General features: G+C 41.6%; 1 protein-coding gene across 1 annotated transcript in view; it reads left to right on the top strand.

The window, feature by feature from the left end:
- Window positions 1–21,196, top strand: part of LOC124775459 (ATP-binding cassette sub-family C member 4-like) — a 260,610-nt gene that overhangs the window by 79,539 nt on the left and 159,875 nt on the right. Inside the window, exons 5-8 of the mRNA XM_047250292.1 lie at window positions 678–903; window positions 7,850–8,006; window positions 18,289–18,427; window positions 18,513–18,623. Coding sequence (XP_047106248.1) covers window positions 678–903; window positions 7,850–8,006; window positions 18,289–18,427; window positions 18,513–18,623 — 633 coding nt within the window. The remainder of the gene's footprint in view (window positions 1–677; window positions 904–7,849; window positions 8,007–18,288; window positions 18,428–18,512; window positions 18,624–21,196) is intronic.

A 21,196-nucleotide genomic window follows, 5' to 3' on the forward strand; every position in this document is an offset into this window, starting at 1 on the left:
CTCCCTCAGCACTTTGGACTGAAATTGGTCACTGTGCATCCTGCGCGGACTCTACATAGCTATCGACGATCACAAAGGCTGTCACTTCACTCTTGCTGCACAATATGATTCAGTCTAATTGCAAATATCGGTTGCCGGTGGGGGTTGAATCTAATTCCACTAAAATACGAGTCGACTGATTAAACTTCCGTACCACATAATTCAGTGCCTACATCGATTTTCTTTATCTTCTTTCCTTTCAATCAATATCCGTCTGTACGTTTTGACAGTGATAAGCTGGAGAAACTTAAAGAGAAACCACTTGCACTACAATCTTGCCATAGAGTTCAACTAGGAAACCACATATTGTTGCCGGCCGGGATGGCCGAGCGGCTCTAGGCGCTACAGTCTGGAACCGGGCGTCCGCTACGGTCGCAGGTTCGAATCCTGCCTCGGGCATGGATGTGTGTGATGTCCTTAGGTTAGTTAGGTTTAAGTAGTTCTAAGTTCTAGGGGACTGATGACCTCAGAAGTTAAGTCCCATAGTGCTCAGAGCCATTTGAACCATATATTGTCCCCTGTGTTTATTGAGTAACGGTGTGAGTTTGGTTCAAACAACTAGTAGTGCAAATGAAGTGGTTAATCTGACTAATAGGCCCATTGTGAAAAAGTACTGACGTTTTCAAATTTTGTTCCAGGTGCTGCGCATCAACAAGCAGTCGATGGACGCCACTGCCACCGGCCAGGTGATCAACCTGATGTCTAACGACGTGGCCCGCTTCGACGTGGCGTCGGTATACGGCAACTTCCTTTGGCTGAGCTTCCTGCAGCTGGCGCTCGTCACTTACTGCTTGTACCGCTACGTGTCCTGGGCTGCCTTCGCCGGTGTCGTCTACGTCGTTCTGATGACAGTGCCGCCACAGAGTATGTCACTACAAAACTGTGTCTAGAGCGATTTTGTAAATGTTTCAGTAGCTAGTCGCTAACAACTTAATATATTCGTTTCCTTGGGCCTGGACCAAGTGCTAGAGGTGGAATATGTAGCACAGATACAGACTGGGAAATATAGAGTAAATTATGGAGGATGTTAAGAGTAGCAGATACCTATAAATGAAAAGATAAGCGTAAAATAGAAAGAAATTGAGAATGGCATCATACCAGTACAAAAGCTGATTTCTTTCGTTTTTTAACGCGTTTCTCTCATTTTTTTAGACAAAGTAAAAGAAAAGAAACGAAATAAACATATGGAGCAGTCCTGTATGAATATGTAGGTTAGAAAGTGGAACAGTAAACGTCATACACGAGTGTGTAAAGCTCAAACAGCTCAGTTTAAGAGTGAAAGTTTTACAGCATTTCTCATGGGTGAAGTCTGATTCACTCACTAATCAGTAATTTTAATTTCAGACCTTAAAAGGATGTTTGTAATGCTTCGAAAAATACGCATTGACTCAGTCTAGAATGTAGTGCTTTTTAAAATGCCCAACCAAGGGAATAAAACATTCTGCTGACCTAGTATCGCGTCCTGATCGCTGTCGGGATGGTTGTTCCAGGCTGCTTATTTGCTGCCTACGATGGTGCAACAGAATGGCACATCTGTTAATGAACGCCTAATTATATTAAGTCAACAAATGCTATTTACTTTATTTTTCAGTCCATGACCAAATGGTCAGTATATACAGTTCCACACAGTAAATGGAATGACACTATTAATAAATACAGACTTCGGTCAGAAATCGGTAGCTAAGGTAGAATATTCAAAATTTCTAGGTGTATGCATTGATGAGGGGTTGAACTGGAAAAAACACACTGAATATCTGCTCAAACGTTTGAGTTCAGCTACTTATGCTATTAGAGTCATTGCAAATTTTGGCGATATACATCTCAGTAAATTAGCTTACCACGCCTATTTTCATCCTCTGCTTTTGTATGACATCATATTCTGGGATAACTCATCACTGAGTAAAAGAGTGTTCATTGCACAAAAGCGTGTAATCAGAATAATTGCTGGAGCTCATCCAAGATCATCCTACAGACACTTATTTAAAGAGCAAGGGATCTTTACTGTAACCTCACAAAATATATATATATATATATATATATATATATATATATATATATATATATATATATATATATTCACTTATGTAATTTGTTATTAACAACGAATTCAAATGTAATAGCAGTGTACATGGCTACAACACTAGGAGAAAGGATGATTTCATTACTCGAGGTTAAATCTAGCTTTGGCTCAGAAGGGGTAAATTATGCTGCCACAAAAGTCTTTGGTCACTTACCTAATAGCATCAAAAGTCTGACAGATAGCCATATAGCATTTAAAAGGAAATTAAAAGAATTTCTGAATGGCAACTCCTTCTACTCATTAGATGAATTTTTGGATATAGTAAGTGGGTAGTTTCCACAGCCCCGTCCCAAAAAAATTAAAAAATATTAAGTGTCATGTAATATTTTGTGTAATGTAATATCTTGTATAGACACCTTTTATTAACCTGACACGTTCCACATCATTACGAAGTGTCGTATTCATGATCTACGGTACAAGTAATAATCTAGAACATGACGTTTGAGATTCAGCTCATTGCATCTGTCGGTTCTTGCACAGTCAGTTCTGAAACTAGGACGGAAGATTTGCCAAAAATGAATATTTGAGAACGGATTTTCAGCTCCGCAATCAAGTTCTTGTAACAAAGAAAAACCATCTGAAAATCTTGCTCGCTAGTGGGGCATTGGAGCTTTCTTGAATTTCGTTTTTGAACATATAGTCCAGAAAAAATAAATGCATGGAATGTGTATATGAGAGAATAACGTTAATGATTTGCATTGACCAGAATCACAATATACTTTTAATAATGTGTATCATTGTTTCACTTTTAATTACTTAGCTGAATGATGGCACGATATTTGGGATCTGCCCCCATTACAGCTCTTCAGCCCAATCCGAAAGCACTGGGAACGGAGCACAGGTGATCCCATTTCATAATACTTTGGAGGGGATTGTCATTTCTCGCATTTTCATTACAGCCAAGGAAATCTATGTAAAATTTCGGCACAGTTAAGGGTTTGGAGGTATTCGTAATTTATTTCTGAGACAATAAATCCTACACGGAAACGTGAAAACCTCGTGGCTGTTTGTGTGTGTATGTGTGTGTGTGTGTGTGTGTGTGTGTGTGTGTGTGTGTAAGAAAGTTACATTGCAGATGACCTGCAATCAAATCTCCTCAGATATCCGACCGCTTTAGTCTACCTACGCTGGAAGACGTAAAGGAGAGGATATGCTTTCTGACACATCGATGAGAAACTTCCGACTGAAACGCGAAGAAACCTGAGAGGTGGAACAGACTGCTGAAGATGTGACCCACAGTATACACGGACCTTGTCAGCCACATAAGATTCGAGTTGAGAGTGGGGCGCAGGAAGTCCAGTGTGGGGGGAGGTTTCCAGTTAGTGCATTTTCTTTTCATCCGAAGGGTATCTCCCAAAACGGTGTACTGAGTTGTAATGAGGAGGGGTAAAGAGATTTGAGCCATTTTTCATTTACTTGTAGGACAATACAACCCAGGCAAGGGAATGTAAAGGCCTAGTTCAAGTGTTTGTTTGTGTAACTGTTTATCTGTGTAAGGGCGTTAAAGGGATGACTTTCCCAAAAATTGCAGTGTACCTAGTAACAAGTATGTGCTATTTTCTCTCTCTTTTCATTTATCGTTCCAAGGAGTAGATCGGGTTCTTTAGAACATGTGGTTCTTGTTAGCCAATTAGCCAATGGGCCGGCAGTGGAACGTAGGCGTTGATAAATGGAAATAAAAATAACTCAAAATTAAATCCTCTATACGGCAAATTCGCCTGTAACTTTGTTGAATTATATACAGACTAGAAACTACACGTGAACTCAAGTCTGTAATGACCTCTGAAGTACTTCAAATAGCAGGCAGAATTACAGAATACATAGGAACCATTAATTTCGTGATACCATTAGTTGTACAGAAAAAGACAAAATACAACTAAGAAATTTTATCATTGCTGCATGTAATAAACATTAACACTCAACGTTGTTAATTCCACGATAGCAATTCAGATTCATTCATGTATAAATATGCACAAAACAGAGAATACACAGAAGTAAAATATATCTTGTTGCAGCACCGATTGTTAAATATTATGTTTAAACCCTACAATTCTAGAGAATTTAGTCGTAGCAAAATATTTAACGTAAATGCGAGTGGTGATGCGCACACTTTTCGAAAGTTTCAGTTCAGATATTCTATTACCATCCGGCGTTTCCCTTTTCCCTCAGACGCCTACGAAACAATATGTATCACTTTAACAGCTACATTCTATAAATATACTTGAGGAGAGGTTTCTCGTGCACGAATTTACACTGCTAAGCTGACACAACTCTGCTGTGTTATGCAGGATAGGACTGTTGCTGCCTTCCACGCGTGTCTCCCCATGCAACGCCAGGGTGGTTCAGGAATTACTGATATTCTCTAGACACAAAGGTATAAAATAACGTCACTGTCGGAACCAAGTGATCTTCAGTGACGATTAAATCTCATTACTGAGGCAGTATACACTGGAAGAGTCAAATCATCCAGGTTACAACATTAATTGTAGTGATGGCGTCGCGTGTGGAACAAATTTTTGTGCATTGTCTATCTAAGTTATCAAGATCAAAATATACTGTGGCAACATCAAATTCATTTACTTCCTACGTGTCTCTACTTGGTCAGACGTTATTGGCTCAATATGCGCATATCCAACCACAGCAACTGCCAGCCGTTTGCTCCTAATAATGGCGTGTCACTCCCAACTGCTGTCTGTCTCAGCTGTCTATGACGTCACATAGTACACCCGAAGATTTGTTAATCGTTTTTATATTGTAAAAACTTACATCGATCGTTTCATGGGAGACAAATTCTAAATGATATTTGACACAATTTATTCTCCTACTTATGACAATACGTAATTTTATGATGGCCTAATTTTCCTCCGCCATTCTAAGTTACATTGGACTCTTCCTCCAGTTCTTAGTGAAGAGGTGTCTGCTTCTGCACATTACGCAATATTTCTGCTTAGGGGACCGTCAGTGTTGCTCTATCAACGTTCAGCACTCCCAACGGCGTGGTCTGAGTCCCCATCACTGGTGACTTAAGCTATTGTGACCAACGCCGCCCTGCTACACAACACTCGCCTCTGCCTCGCATGAATTCATTTCAATAGCTCAACTAAAATTCGAATACCTCGTGATTCTCCTAATGGACCACGATACTATTTTCGCCAAAGTTATTCTAATAAAATTTTCCATACATCTAGATATGATTACATCAGAATATTTTTCTCCTTCGTTATTTTAATGTATTAATTTATTGGCAAGGAGAGCAATGTTCACGTGCAGTTGACAGACGTATCTGTGCTATGTCTCAAATTGTCAATAAATATTTTGCAATGGGCCATTTACAACGGAATTTTTTTTATTTCCTGTCATAATACTAGTAAACGAATCAGTATTAAATGCTACTTAAGTTGATATGATGCACAGGATTAAGCTATAACTCGGACAGAAAAATAACTTGGGCCCTACGTTGGAATTAAGATATGAAAACATTGAAGTTTATACTATGATGTTTATAGCAGGATCAGTTAATTCAAGAGTAGAATAAGTTATGTATACATTACGTTACGTGTATTATTCTACTTAGACGATGTCATGCAATGGACTAATATTCACTTGCTGTGACAGCGAAAACTTCAAACTCATGTACTCTAGAAAGTGGGAGTACTGCTTTCTTAGTTGCAATATGTAATATCAGCAAGAAAGACTAATTATGGACATAATATCGTAAAAGAGATTCTTCTCCAGCTGTTTCTTGGACATATAACATATGCTTAAGTCAAGACTATCTGGGTACCCACTATTCCTGAGCTACACTTGTGATCCACTTGCTTGCTTCCTGCTTCAGATTTACTTGTCCCATCGTTGTTTCTCTCTGTGTCTCTTTGTTGTATACATCGAGAAGCTTTAGCGTATTTTGTCACAATTCTATTACTTACAAAAAACTCAGAAAACAACTGAACAACTTTACAGTTCAGGTACTAAGTATATACAGTGATGGAAAAAAAATTGCACCTCGAAAAAATAATTAATGGAGAGTAATGTAATTTTGGGGATACGTTTGTCTAGGTAACACATTTAAGCGATTAACTTCGCAAGATCATGGGTTTCACGGGTTAATGTGAGTGCGACATAAGTCACTGAAAATGTGAAATACTGGTACTTAAAAAGGGGTGTATCCACCACAATGTTGAATGCAAGCATGCAAATGTTCATTGGTTGTGTCGTACAGGAGCCAGATATCCATTTGTGGGATGAAGATCCGTTCCCGTTGCACTTTGTCGGTCAACACGGGGGCGATTAAGGCTGTTTGTCGATGACACTGGTATTGTCGTCCAGGTATATCCCATATCTGCTCGACTGGAGACTGATCTGTTGATCGAACAGGACAAGGCAACATGTCGAAACCCTGTAGACCGTTGAGTTACAATAGCGATATGTGGGTGAGCATTATCCTGTTGGAAAACACCCCTTGGAATGCTGTTCATGAATAGCTACACAGCAGGCCGAATCACGAGATTGACGTACAGATTTGTAGTCGGGGTGAGTGGGATAACCACGAGAGCGCTTCTGCTGTCATGGGAAATCACACCTCAAATCATTGCACCAGGTGTAGGTCCAGTGTGTCTAGCAACCAGATAGGTTGGTTGCAGGCCCTCAACTGACCTCCTTCTAACCAACACATGACCATCAGTGGACCCGAGGTAGAACCAGCTTTCATCAGAGAACACAACAGATCTTCACCATGCCCTCCAATGAGCTCTCGTTTGACGCCGCTGGTCACAAATGGCGGTTGTTTGCAGTCAGTGGAATGCACGCTACGGGGCATCGCTTCAGCGCACCTGGTTTGGAGCTGTGCTTGAAGTAACTGATTCGTAACAGTTCGTTGTGTCACTGTGGGTCAGCTACTGCTCAAATTGCTGCTATAGACGCAGTACGATGCGCCAGAGTAATAAACAGAACGTGATATTCATCCCTCTCGGTAGTGCCACGTGGCCGTCCAGAACCCGGTCTTCTTGTGACCATACATTCTCGTGACCACCGCTGCCAGCAATCATGCACAGTGGCTATATTCTTGCCAAGTCTGTTTGCAGCATCGCAGAAGGAACATCCAACTTATCGCAGTCCTATTACACAACTTCGTTCCAGTTCAGTAAGTTGTTGATAATAGCGTCTTTGTCACTTTAAAGGCTTTCCTGACTAGCACCGAGTCAGCACGTCCTGCCTCAAAAGTAACTGATGATCACGATCGTTACAGCGTGTACTTAAAGAAAACCTGATTTGCGTCCCCATTTGCATCCTTTTACATATTTCATTCGAAACTTTCTCTTGTTGCACGGTTGATACATCCACAAAATCTTTAATTGCTCTGAAAATGTTGTGTCTCCTACAGCCATATGCACTATGATTTCCTTACAAGCAATTTCTCGCTTTATTAAACAAAAGAATCTGCTTTTGTCAATGAAAGTTCCATTGATTAGAAGTCAGTTTCCAGTTACACTGTACTACTCAGATTTCTAACGGTTTTTTTCAGATTCGTGTCTAATACCACAAATATTTTCATTCGTTATTTATAGTATGATTTGTAACTGTGTAACTTGCCTCAAAGCCTTATGTAAGTAACATGCCATGTTTGACACCCATTAACTAGCGTGATCCGTAGCTCTTTCACTTGACGATTTTGTTGTTGTAAGTAATGTTTCAGGTAATACCTGCAGCACATTCCGTGGTTTATGTTGGCAGCTTATATGGGGAGACTGTCAGCGCGATTCCGTAAGCGAGTGGCCGTCCGCACTGACGAGAGGATGAGGATGATGAACGAGCTGGTGCAGGGCATACAGGTGGTCAAGATGTACGCCTGGGAGAAGCCCTTCGCCAAGCTCGTGGCCATGGCCAGGAAGTAAGTGTCTGTATAGTAACAAACCACAGTATTTATGAAATTACAATGCACATAGACATTCTGAGCCCATGGACGTCAGTATGTAACACTCGATGTTACCAAGTGTTTCGTTAAATTTCATTTATACATAACCAGTACCAGACTGAGCTCATCTGATGGCGTCTGTTTTTAAGTATGCACGTCATACGATTCAAATTACTTCCTAGTTATAACTTATTCTGCACCCGGTTGATGACACGGTGCTGCACAAAAATACTAAATACTCCTTTCTGAATAGTGGCAAGGGGGAGTTATTTCCACGACTATTACACCTGAATTATTTTAACTGTCCCTGCGTGTCAAAAAGAACTATCCTGCTGGGTATTCTACAAGCTTGTCAAGCTCTTCATGAGACTATAACATTCTAATTGTAAATTAAAATGTTGCGGCATTCACGTTTCCCCCCATGGACGGATGGAGTCTTATCATCAAAACTGTGACCAGAATGTCACATCAGCCAACTACACCAGAGGAATAAAAATTATCTCACGATGTGGTAACGTGAAATATTAAGCCCCACAAACTTCTCTTTTGAGTTCACTTTCGCTTATAACCTACAAAAATGATCAACACTGTTTCTTTAAAAAAAACATTCAAAACCTTCATTATTAGACAGATTTATGCCGATTAATAAGACATGTGTGTTCTGCGTGTGCGACTTCAGAGTAACCTGTGCCGCCAGTGGCCACACGAGAGGAAGAGGAACCTGTGACCACTGGAGAAAGTCCCAGCTGTAACCTAAAAGTCGTACACATAATCCATACATGTCTTATTAATAGACATAAATCCACCTCCTACTCAAGGTTTAGGCTTCTGAAACGCGTAGTTGAAACAAAATTAATTATGAACGTTAACAGTGAACGTTTAGTTTCAACTGAACTGCAGTTTTTGCTGCAGATGAAGTTTACTAATGAACATCATAAATACACCCACATTCCAGCTGACAGTCGAAAGCATTGGGAGCAGAAATAAACATTAATAATGATATATTACATGAAAAATTATGTAAACTTCAGTGAAGGCTAATTCTCTTAACGCGACGAACCGAAGTCACCACATAGAAAAATTACTTGTCTGTCAGCGTTCGAAGAAATGGTTTCAATGACAGTCTCACTGTACTAGCTTTCGTTGGTGTTTTTAATAACGTGCATACTACAAATTCTTGTCTGAAGGACCACAGGGTTCGCTTTTTGTTACCTATTATAGTTATTCTAGCTAAGTATTATGAAGAGGGCATCTGGGTATTGGTTCAGAAGCACGAGAAGCTGTAATCGAGCTAGCGTAAGAAGATACCTGAGAGCTGGCAACACTGTTGCCAGATTTCATCTGTGAACAGCAAATGGCTACAGGCGAAAGCAATAGCCATCTACAGAGATCCGTTAATACTTACAAAATCGTATTACGTGATGGCAGAAGTGGGCATGAGAAACTGCCAGACCCAGCCTAATGAAACTATCAAGGATCTTTTTATACTGACTCGACTACAGCCACAGTTAGCTAACAGCTGAGGCGCTGTTGTCCACAGTCTGCCGTGTTCAGGCTGCTGCCTTGGGATATAATTTTGGTGGCGAAGCTGGTGCGTTGCATGGCGCACCTCAAGTGTCGCTTATTTCGCTCATGGGCTCTGCTGCCGAGGCACCTTCCACCACAGACGATGTTGGGGAACTACACTCACAGCAGGGTGAGTGGCATTTTGCAAGCTGTTTGCATCCCTGGGGCATACAATAAATGTGGGGGATTGTCCCATTCTTTCTACAAGCCGACAAGTGGTAGCTATTTCAGTAGCTCCAGAATACACACACAGGAGAACGGGTTTGATAGTTACCAGGAACTTGAGGGTTGGAAAGAAACGCAAAGTGAGCTCGATATGTTTGCAGGGGGCCTCATCCCAGGTGTGGAAGAGACACTGCGTGCAGCTATTGAGGTTACAGGGTGCTGTCGTAAGCATGTTGGCGCTCATGTCAACACCAAAGACTCCTTTCAGTTGGGTTCTGAAGCCATCCTCAGTTCACAAAGGTGGCTGCTGGAAATGATGAAGACTGATAATCATAAAAACACCACCTTACGACAATCAGCCTCCTGCATACTTCTCTGTTGGTACTACACATGATGGTAGGTAACGATCTCTAGAAATTTGCCAAACTCAAACCCTTTCTTCGGATTGCTGCTGGATATAGCAAAACTGATCGGTGCAAATCACTCGTTTCTCTTTATCCACTGTTCAGTGTCGTCGCTCTTTACTCCACCTCAAGTGTCATTTGGCATTAACACAGAGATACATGGTTTATGGGGAGCTGCTGGACCATCGACACCATTCCGTTTTAACTCCATGAAAGTATTGTACTAACTCGACTGCTGGTAGCATTTTTCAACTGACAAGTGATTCCTTCCGCTGATTTCATGTGAGTTTTTACAGCCTCCCTCAGTACAGGAGGTCTGTCTAGTCTTGTTTAACTGTGTGTGCCTTAACGTTTCTACTTCACAATCACGTCATCAGCAGTGGACTTGGGCTATTTTAGAAGGTTACTCAAGTGACATCCAATAACCAGTCTAGTTGGAAGTCACAGAGCTCTCCTGACTGAGCCATTCTACTGTTACTACTTCTACTTCTCTACTGACAAGAATATACTCCTCACCTGTATTTATGCACTGAGGTGGCAAAAGTCATGGGAGACCTCCTAATATCGTGTGGGACTCCCTTTTCTCGGCATAGTGCAGCATCTCGACGTGGCATTGACTCAACAAGTCCTTGAGAGGTCCCTGCAGAAATATTGAGCCATGCTGCCTCTATAGCCCTCCATAACTGCGGAACTGTTGCCGGTGCAGGACTTTGTGCATGAACTGACCTCTCGATTATGTCTCAAAAATGTTCGGTGTGACTCATGTCGGCCGATCTGCGTGCAAAAATCATTCGTTCGAACTGCCCAGAATGTTCTTCAAACCAATCACGAACAATTATGACTCGGTGACATGGCACATTGTCATCCATAAAAATTTCAACGTTGTTTGGGAACACCAAGTCCATGACTGACTGCATGTGGTCTCCACGTAACCGAAGGTAGCTATTTCCTGTCAATGATTCGTTCAGTTGGACCAGAGTACCCAGTCTATTCCATGTAAACACAGCTCTCACCATTATGTAGCAGACACCAGCTTGCACAGTGCCTTGGGGCCACGTCTTCGTCTGGTCTGCGCCACACTCTGGCCCTACCATGAGCTCTTACCAACTAAGATAAGGACTCATTTGACAAAGGCATGGTTTTTCAGTCGTCTAGGGCCCAACCGAGCCCAGGAAAGGCACTGCAGAGGACGTCGTGCCATTAAGAAAGGCACTCATGTCAGTCGTCTACTGCCATAGCCCTTTAAGGACAAATTTCGCTGCGCTTTCCTAACGATACGTTGGTCGTACGTCTCACGTTGATTTCTGCTGTTATTTAACGCAGTGTTGCTTATCTATCAGCACTGAAAACTCTACGTGAACGCAGCTGCTATGGGTCGTTGTGCAATGGCTGTCGGCCACTGTTTTGTTCTTGGTGAGAAATAATGCCTGAAATTTGGTATTCTCGACACACTGTTGGCGTTGGATCGAGGAATATGGAATTCCTTTACTGTTTCCGAAATGAAATGATCCCACCTCCACCTGCCATTCCGCAATAAAAGTCTGTTACTGCCCGTCGTGCAGCCATAATGAAGGCGGAAAGCTTTGCGCGTGAATCACTTGTGTACAAATGATAGCTCCGCCAATGCAGTGTCCTTTTATATATTGTGTACGTGGCACTACTGCTAGCTGTATGTGCGCATATCGCTGTCTCTTGACTTCTGCCACCTCAGCGATACCGCTGTAGCTGATTTGAGTAGCTAGTTCGACAATCCACAATGGAAATATTTTAGTCCTTGAAGCTACAAAAAGTCTTGACGTTAAGGACCGACCCAGTATGGAGACAGGAATTAGTGGTCACTGGTCATGATGTCATCATAGCTGCGATGCTTGCTAAACTTAATAAATCCACCAAGAAGGCTACGGGAGCTTTTGTCCTGGAAAGAACACCTAATCAGTTGTCAGCATCGTACTTAAACAGTGAATGGGTGTCATTTATTTTCAATATGATGGATATAGGGGAAGCATGGGCAAAGTTTAAATTGTGTATCGATCTGTGGAGTAGTATGTAGCGAGTAGTGAATTAAGGACGAAAAAGACCAACCATGTATCAATAACAAAATTCTGAAAATACCGAGAAAGCAGAGACTGTTGTACTCTTAGTTCAAAAAAGAAATCAGAAATGTCGACGTTTTAATAACAAAATCCAGCAAACGGTGAGGTATAGAGACAGGTTTACTCTCGGTTCGTAAAGGAACCCAGATAAATGTCGACAGGCGAAAGTCACTAGAAATTGCTGCACATATAAAAAGACCAATACGTGAAGAGCACAGTTGCTTCACCAACACGTATTAGCGAAAAATCTTGCCGAGAATTTCTGGTCCTAGGTAAAATTGTTAAGCGGGTCAAACGATTCTGTTCAGTCTCTCGTCGAACATTCTGGTGTGGCAACAGAAGATAGCAAAAGAGAACCCGGAGTCTTAAATTCCGCGTTTAAAAATCATTCACTTAGAACGATCCTACAGACATACCATCGTTTAACCACCGCACAAAATCCCATAGAAATACATACACTCTGCGATGAGGAGCAAATGAAAAATTTGGAAACAAGTCACAAATAAGTCAATAAGGTGAAAACAAATAAGCAATTCCAATTCTGTTATGGTGCCTAACTGCTTGCATTTATCGCAAATCTCTCGCCCATATCAAAGGTGCAAGCGATTGGACAGAAGAGAAAGTGATTCCTGTACATGAAGGGGCAAAAGAATGGGACCGCAGAATTGCAGACCAATGTTTATTTATTTATTTCATTAACAGTACAGAGTAACCCACCGCCTTGAAATGTGAGGTGGATCGGATGCTTCTGAATCCAACAGCAAACACTTCTCATTATTACAATGTTATTGGTACACAGTTGTTAATGTTTTATAAATAATATAAAGAACATATAAAAATTTCTCTAAGGTTACAGCGAACTGAATGCTTAACAGCTGTTAAAGTGGTTCTATATAATTTGTTTCTGCCTAGCTGATGAGAATATAATTTATACATGCAAATGTCGAAGAAAAATAAAAGAAAAATGTAATACAATGAGCGTGGTGGAAATAATTTGCAATATGTAGAGGGAAATGATATACTGTATCTGGATGTGTAATATAGCCTATGTAGCATGTTGGTTAGTAATGGCCTATTTCTACCTATTTCAGGTGAGAAGGTAGAACCTCGAGCTATTCTCATCTGAAATGGTTTGTGTTCAAGTATGTTTAGTGTGTTTGTGTGTATTGGTATATTACTGGGGGTGTTGCAAAGCAGAACAGTACATGATATTCAGTAGCTGTTTGTTTGTTCTATTGTTGGTAGTTGCGGTATATTCTATGTGATACCTTGGATACACACACCTGGTATTATACAAATAAAATACTGACTGAGCATTTGATACATGGAATACATGAATTTTAGCTTTACATGAGAAATACACTTATGCTTGTAAATTTGTCAGTAGAAAAAGCATGTAGTTCATTGCTACTTTAGTGCATTATTCCTTAAATAACTTAATACATTACTTTTACAGACCAATATCTTTAACATCCCTCTTCTGCAGAATTCTTGAGCATATTCTTAGTTCGAATGTAATAATTTTCCTTGAAACAGAAAAACTTTTGGCCACAAAAAACGCGGATGTAGAAAGGTCGTGCGAAACAGCTTGCTGTTTTCTCTCATGATATCCTGAGGACCATGGGTGGATGGAGGAGATCAGACAGGCCGCAAGTTCCTAAATTTGCTTAAAGCATCTGACGTGTTGCTTCACTGCAACGTATTAAGGAAGTCCCAGAAAACAGAACTAATTGTCAAATACTTAAGTGGCTCGAAGACTTCTGAAGTAATAGAAGTCAGTACAGTCTCCTGGATGGCGACCGTACAGCAGAAGAAGGGTATCGCCAGGAATGGCCCAGGGCAGTGTAACAGGACCACTCTTGTTCTTTATATACGTAATCGATCTAAAGGACAGGATGAGCAGTAATCTGTGACTGTTTTTTGATGACGGTGTAGTATACGGGAAAGCGTCGTGGTTGTGTGACTGCAGGAGGATACAGGATGACTTGGAATTCCCATTTGACATGATGAACGGCGGCTTGCTCTAAATGTAAAGAAATGCAAGCTAACACAGATGAGCAGGAGAAACAATCCTGTAATGTCTAAATACAGTGACAGAGTCACGTCGATTAAAAATCTGGGTGTAACGTAGCAAACAGATATTTATTGGAACGAGCAAATAAGGTCGGTTGTAGGTAAGGCGAACCGTCAACTTCGACTATTCGGAGAATTCTAGGAAAGTACAGCATGTCTATAAAGATCACGTATAGAACAATTGTGTGACCCATTCTTGAGTAATTGGAGCAATTCACTGGCTTGGTACTAGATTCATTAGCATCAATCCAAGTAAGACAGAAACTCAAGAAGGAATCTCCGGAGGGAGGACGACTTTCTTTTCTAGACACGCTATTGAGAAAGTTTAGAGGACAGGCATATGAAACTGACGGAAGAAATTGTACCGTCTCACCAATGTACATTTACCGTACGGGCAGCAAAGGCGAGATATGAAAAATTAGGGTACTCACGGAGGCATATATATACAGATGTGCTTCCCTCCCTTCATTTGCGAGTGGAACAGGAAAGAAAATGACTAGCAGTGGAATAAGATGCCCTACGTCACGGACCGTATGGTGGCAGAGAGAGCACGTATGCGTAAGTAGACGTAATCAGGAAGTTCAATTAGACATATTTGTCAGTCGCTAACGTGCTGGCTAATTTCACGCTCTTTAGTCTTGGTTAGTTATCATCTACTATATGCATTCTTTGCTATTAACTAAAATTTCTTTCAGTTGTTTTGTGGTGTAAAACTTCTAGAATAGAAGATAATGCCAATGCAGGTTTCCCTTGTGGAAAAAGGCCTTCAAAACAGCACTGTGGATTCTGCTACAGAGCAAGAAATAGAGCGAATCTATTATTTCAGACGAAAACTGAAATCATGTTTCTCTAGTGACTGCTTCTGTAAATTATCTGATTACTTAGAATCAAGGACTGACGATTCCTCTTAATTATATCGATAAAAACATGTAACAACAGGAGATGGTAGACACCTGAATATCTAAAATGAAGAGTCAGCAGATTTTTCCAAAGTGTCAGCTTTCTTGTTGGTGTTACTACGAGGCTGTTCTGAAAGGAAACGCCTCGTAGTTTTTGTGTGAACAATCTTTCTTCTAGTCTACAGATTTATTTCTCAACATAGTTAGTCTGGAGACGAACACGTTTCTCCGAACAAGAAACGAGTTTGTTGACTCGGTGACTGTAAAATGTTTGACATTGCTGACAAAGCCACAACCTCAGTTCTGCTTCCTCCGCTTCATCACTATCAAAGTGAAGTGTAGGAAGATGTAAGCGTAGGCTTCCGCGGTCGTTGTCACTGTCAATAAAATTCTTCTGGGCTGTTGACCGCGTTGTCAATCTACAAAATTGTCCGACATTTCGGCCACTACTGTAAGTGACCTTCCTCAGGGCTTTGTGCTGAGCTGATTGCTGAATGAAGAGTCTTTAGATTTGTATAGTAACGAAGGAAGCTGTTTACGTAATTTGATAGGGTACTTGAGGATAGGAGGAGAGATGTTAGGCCTTCCTTATTGATCTTTGTGTTATTCCTTGTCAATGATGGATAGAGACGTACTTGATTTGTTTTTACGTTATTTCTTTCCATTGGTGGAAACCGGCGAGTAAGAAACGGGCGGTGGCTGTGACGTAGCGCTGTTTACTTGTTGCCAGGTGTGATCTGTGTAGGTGCAACCACTGTGGTCTCCCGGCCTCTTTGTGAGATGCTTCCTGCGCCGTCTTCCCATTGCGTTGTCAGTGTTGGCAGACATGGTGCCGGAAGCCTATACTCGTCCTCTCCGTTCATGTTGGCGGGTCGCTTGGCTATTTCTATGGCCTCTCTGATCTTCCTTCTCAATGTAAATGGCTGCTTTACCAGTACGTGGACTTCACAGAATATTATCTCTTTATCGCATTCATCCTGGTGTTCCGATACTGCTGACCTGGTGCGTCTTAAGTCTCTCTCTCATTCAAGAGTCAGCTCAGTACGAAGCCCTGAGGAAGGCCACTTGCAATAATAGCTAAAACATCGGACAATTTTATCTATTGACAACGCGGTCTTCGAAGATGTTGAAACAAATGAAAATCGGAGGGGGCCACGTTGGGACTGTATGGAGGATGGTCGGTGCCAATGTCGGATTGTTGCAGATTCGCAGCGTTCGTGTGTGGTCAGGCATTCTCATACTAAAGAAGAGGGCTTCGTGTGTGAATGAACTTTCCTCGATTACAGCACGCTGTTTCTCACACACCGACATAGTTACGTTAGCAGCGCCATGTTACACGCCCTCTAGCGTTGTAGCCCTCTAGCAGCAGGGAGTTGTTTATCTGTAGACAAAAAAAAAAGTTAATAAAATGTTCAAATGTGTGTGAAATCTTATGGGACTTAACTGCTAAGATCATCAGTCCCTAAGCTTACACACTACTTAACCTAAATTATCCTAAGGACAAACACACAACCCACGCCCGAAGGAGGACTCGAACCTCCGCCGGGACCAGCCGCACGGTTCATGACTGCAGCGCCTTACGCCGCTGGCCTAATCCCACGCGGTTATCTGTAGACATCACGAATAAGGATGTAGAATGTTAATAACGTTCGTTTTATTAGGAGCGATCAAAAAGTTTCTCTTCGAAGGCCGTACAGACCAGAAACAGTATGCCAGTCAGGCAAAATTGCCGTAAGCGTAAAGGCAATCACCCCACAGACGCATCAGGTTGAAGATACTCCTTTTGTAAAACAGCGTGGTCTGATGCGTGAAGAAGTCCGTAAAACTGCTTGCTACACATCCTCGTCCGACAGGAATCGCTGATCATTCAAGACTTCCTTTCAGTAACCGACCCTATGATAATAGCACGGGGAAAGATTAGGACTACAGGGCGAGTGCTCGAATATCACCCACTTGAGCTGGAGTAACTTCTGCGTTACGACATTTACTATACTGGGACGTGCCTTCTCATGAAACAACAGCACTCCTCGTCGCACACTATTCCCCAACGGTGATTTTCGACAGATATGCTGCACCATACTCTCCGATGTCTACCAATGTTGGGGTCAGCAGCCAATTGGTCTTATTTGAAAGCCTTTGGTAATAACGTTGCCATAGTTCACATAACCGCGTTCACCGCACGCACGTCGTGAAGACACGAATGCCACACTAATACCTAGCTTACATGTCGCTGCTTATATGCGAGCATCAGAATCCCTACGTTGCACATCCGCAGCAGGAAGCGGAAACTTTTTCATCGCCAGTTGTATTTTAAAACTCTTAAAATGTTTTCATAAAAATTGGGAGACGTTACTTTTCAGCATGCCCTCGTACGTTAACTGTGTCTCGGGTAGCCACAAACAGCTAGCTGTTCAAATATACCTAATCATTAACACAATTCATACATGGTGTTTCTCAACACACAAGGGTAGCCGAGAGCGCTAATGCGCTGCTTCGTGGACTCGGGTAGATGCGCCGGCCCTGAATCGAATCCGCCCTGCGGCTTAACGCGAGAGCCGGTATGCCAGCCAGCCTGGATGTGGTTTTTAGGCGGTTTTCCATATCCTGCTAGGTGAATATGGGGCTGGTCCCCAAGTTCCGCCTCAGTTACACGACTTACAGACATTTGCAAACGTTCGCACTATTTCATGACTTACACTGGACATGGACAGCTGGGGTACACTACTCCCATCCCAGGCGTCAGGAAGGGCATCCGGCCACCCTCTGCAGTTAACACTGCCATATCCGTCATAACAAAGCCGACCCCGCGTTGGAGCGGGACAAAGGTCTCGAGAAAGAAAGAAAGAAATACATGGTGTTTCCCATTACTAATGTACATCTTGGTTCATTTCAGTTCCCAGAAGAACATCCTCCATAAAGGTATCCATAGAATATTATCAATGAATGAATGAGGGAAGGAACGAATTAGCACATGAATGGACAATTAACTTGGCCTGACACGCACCCAAACTACTAAACAGCAACTTGAAAATTGGACTTGCCTGTTGACTGCTTTTAGGTCTGAAGTGCACAAGCTGTTACACGCAGCCTACCTGAGAAGCTTTCTTTTGGCATCGGCCGTCTTCATAGAGAGGTCCTCTCTCCTCGTCACATTACTGGCATACTTCTTGGGAGGCAAAATTGCAGGCCCTGATCAGGTACATACGCATGTGTCTTTGTTACAGATTTATTCTACAAGTAACGCACTAATAACACAGCTGCTTTGTTTCTTTTGTATTCTAGATATTCGCAATGGCTCGTTTCTACAACGTCCTCAACGCTTCCTTAGCCATTATGTTTCCCATGGGCATTGCAACAGTACAAGAGGCTCGAATTTCTGTCCGCCGTATCGAGGTAAGTACCCACTTTCCAGATACAATCCACTTTCAAAGTCTGTTGGTGTTAATGGGTTAAGGTCATGTGCTGACCGTAGGTGCCATGTCAGTTAATAGTACTAGGAATGCCGAATAGAAAGAAGCGTATTCGGAAATTGTCAAAAGGCTGTCGTTTTTAGAGACTTGGGCTCTTAGTCTGCCAGATAATAGCAGGAATATCAGCACATTATTCTTTGCATAGGCTGACAATTCTAGACAAAATATCACAAAAACCGCAACACCAAAACATAATTAATGAAGAATCAGATATTTCAGGAATAAATTTGCCTAGACAGTATGTTTAAGTGATTAACATCGCAAGATCACAGATTAATGTAAGCGCGAGATAAACTATTGAAAATCTGAAAGGCTGGTACATTAATAACTGTTGTAGCCGCCATAATGTTGAATGTAAGCATGCAAACGTGTATGCACTGTGTTGTACAGATGCCGGACCTCAGTTTGTGGGATGGAGTTCCATGCCTGTTGCACTTGGCCGGTCAATACAGGGACGGTTAATGCTGTTTGTCGATGACGCTGTAGTAGTCGTCTGATGATGTCCCATATGTGTACCATTGGGGACGTCGTGATCTAGCAGGCCAAGGCAACACATCAACAACAGCGGTATGTGGGCGGGCGTTATCCTGTTGGAAAACACCCGTGGATTGCTGATCATGAGTGGCAGCACAACAGGTCGAACCACCAGACTGACGAACAAATCTATATTCAGTGTGTCTGGGATAATCACGACAAGTGCTTCTGCTGTCACATGAAATCCCATCGCAAGCCATAGCTCCAGGTACAGGTGCAGTGTATCTAGCATACAGACAGATGATTAGATACAAAGTACTGCTCCTAGCCCACATGGCTAATTCCTGGCTAGTGTCAGGACTGATTCAAGTTACCCAGGACCGGTACTTTGTACATACTATACACCCATTTTATTTCAAAATTCACTTATTTTCATTTAAAAACGTCTATTTTACTATCAATTACTTAAAAAATTAATTACAGTGAATATTTTTACTTATCTCATTCACTTATTATAAAACAATTATTTTTTATCGAAGGTTGAAAGTAAGAAAATGAATTTAATATTTTTTTATAAAAAATGCATGTAAGAAAAAAATTTAATTCATTCTCACAAAGAATGATTCATATTAAAAATTTACTGGCTTTCTAGATCAGCATATTTTATTATTTAACTAGGCAGCTAGCATTAATTTAAATGTCTGCCCCCAGTAGCTGAGTGGTCTGCACGACAGAAAGTCATTCCTAAGGGCCCGGGTTCGATTCCCGATTGGATCGGGGATTTTCTACGCTCAATCATCATCATTTCATCGCCATCGACGAGCAAGTCGCCGAAGTGGCGTCAAATAGAAAGACTTGCACCCGGCGAACGGTCTACCCAATGGGAGGCCCTAGTCACACGACATTTACATTAATTTAAATAAAATATTCGTTCTTAGAAAATCCAAAAACCTTCGGCGCTATCTGAAGAAAAGCTGGACTGCTTTTTCTTGTGTTTACTGTCTTTATTTCATTTCCATCCTCGAAGTCCAGGTAGCTGTCCTTCTTTGCATCTGGTCCCGTCGTCTTTAATTGAGGGGACAGAGCTCGAACAGCAGTGACTTGATAATGCATGATCCTGACTGCTTGGGTGGACAGCCCACTCTTGACCTGGGACACTCCTGGAGAAAATGTATTTGATCACAGTTTGTATGTATTGTTGGAACCTGAATCACAGAGTATATTCTAAAAATGTTATTTTCATCAGTTTATTTTGAGTGTAAGTAATTTATTTTCTTCACGTTTTTGTATTTAATTTGAAGTGATGAAATATACATAACGTGTAACATTCTCTTACAACACTCAAAATCAGATTTAAAAAGAATATTACATCTTAAAAACGAAGTATATTACTGTACTTTTGCAAATTATAATTGCTCCGGCACCATCTCTGAGTGAACCGCTTAGCAAATGGCGAAGACAGAACATGTAAGGGAGACAGAGCCAGTGCACATCGTATCATGTCATTTCCTCTGACGTCAGCCCTGTCAACACTGTTGCACTAGGTCAGTATTATCTTATCTAGAGGCCTTACATTGCCAGATAAACACAAGCTGTAAATGCCCAGAGCTGTCAGTGGTCTGAGAAGAGTTGCATTGGCAAGACCTATGTTGTATTATGGATATGTAGGGAACAAACATCGATCTCATGCAAATATTAACCTAGTTTGAAATTCGAAATGCTATTCTAGAAAAAAAAAAGAAAAGAAAAGGAAATGATTCAAATGGCTCTGAGCACTATGGGACTTAATTCCTGAGGTCATCAGTCCCCTAGAATTTAGAACTACTTAAACCTAACTAACCTAAGGACATCACACACGTCCATGCCCAACGCAGGATTCGAACCTGCGACCGTAACGGTCGCGCGATTCCAGACTGTAGCGCCTAGAACCACTCAGCCACACCGGTCAGCAAAATACTATTGTAATCTTCATAACAAAGCTATCGGAAATATCATATTAAGACTGATATAGTAATTTTTTCA

Source organism: Schistocerca piceifrons, chromosome 2 (assembly GCF_021461385.2).
Source record: "Schistocerca piceifrons isolate TAMUIC-IGC-003096 chromosome 2, iqSchPice1.1, whole genome shotgun sequence".
NCBI classification, from domain to species: domain Eukaryota; kingdom Metazoa; phylum Arthropoda; class Insecta; order Orthoptera; family Acrididae; genus Schistocerca; species Schistocerca piceifrons.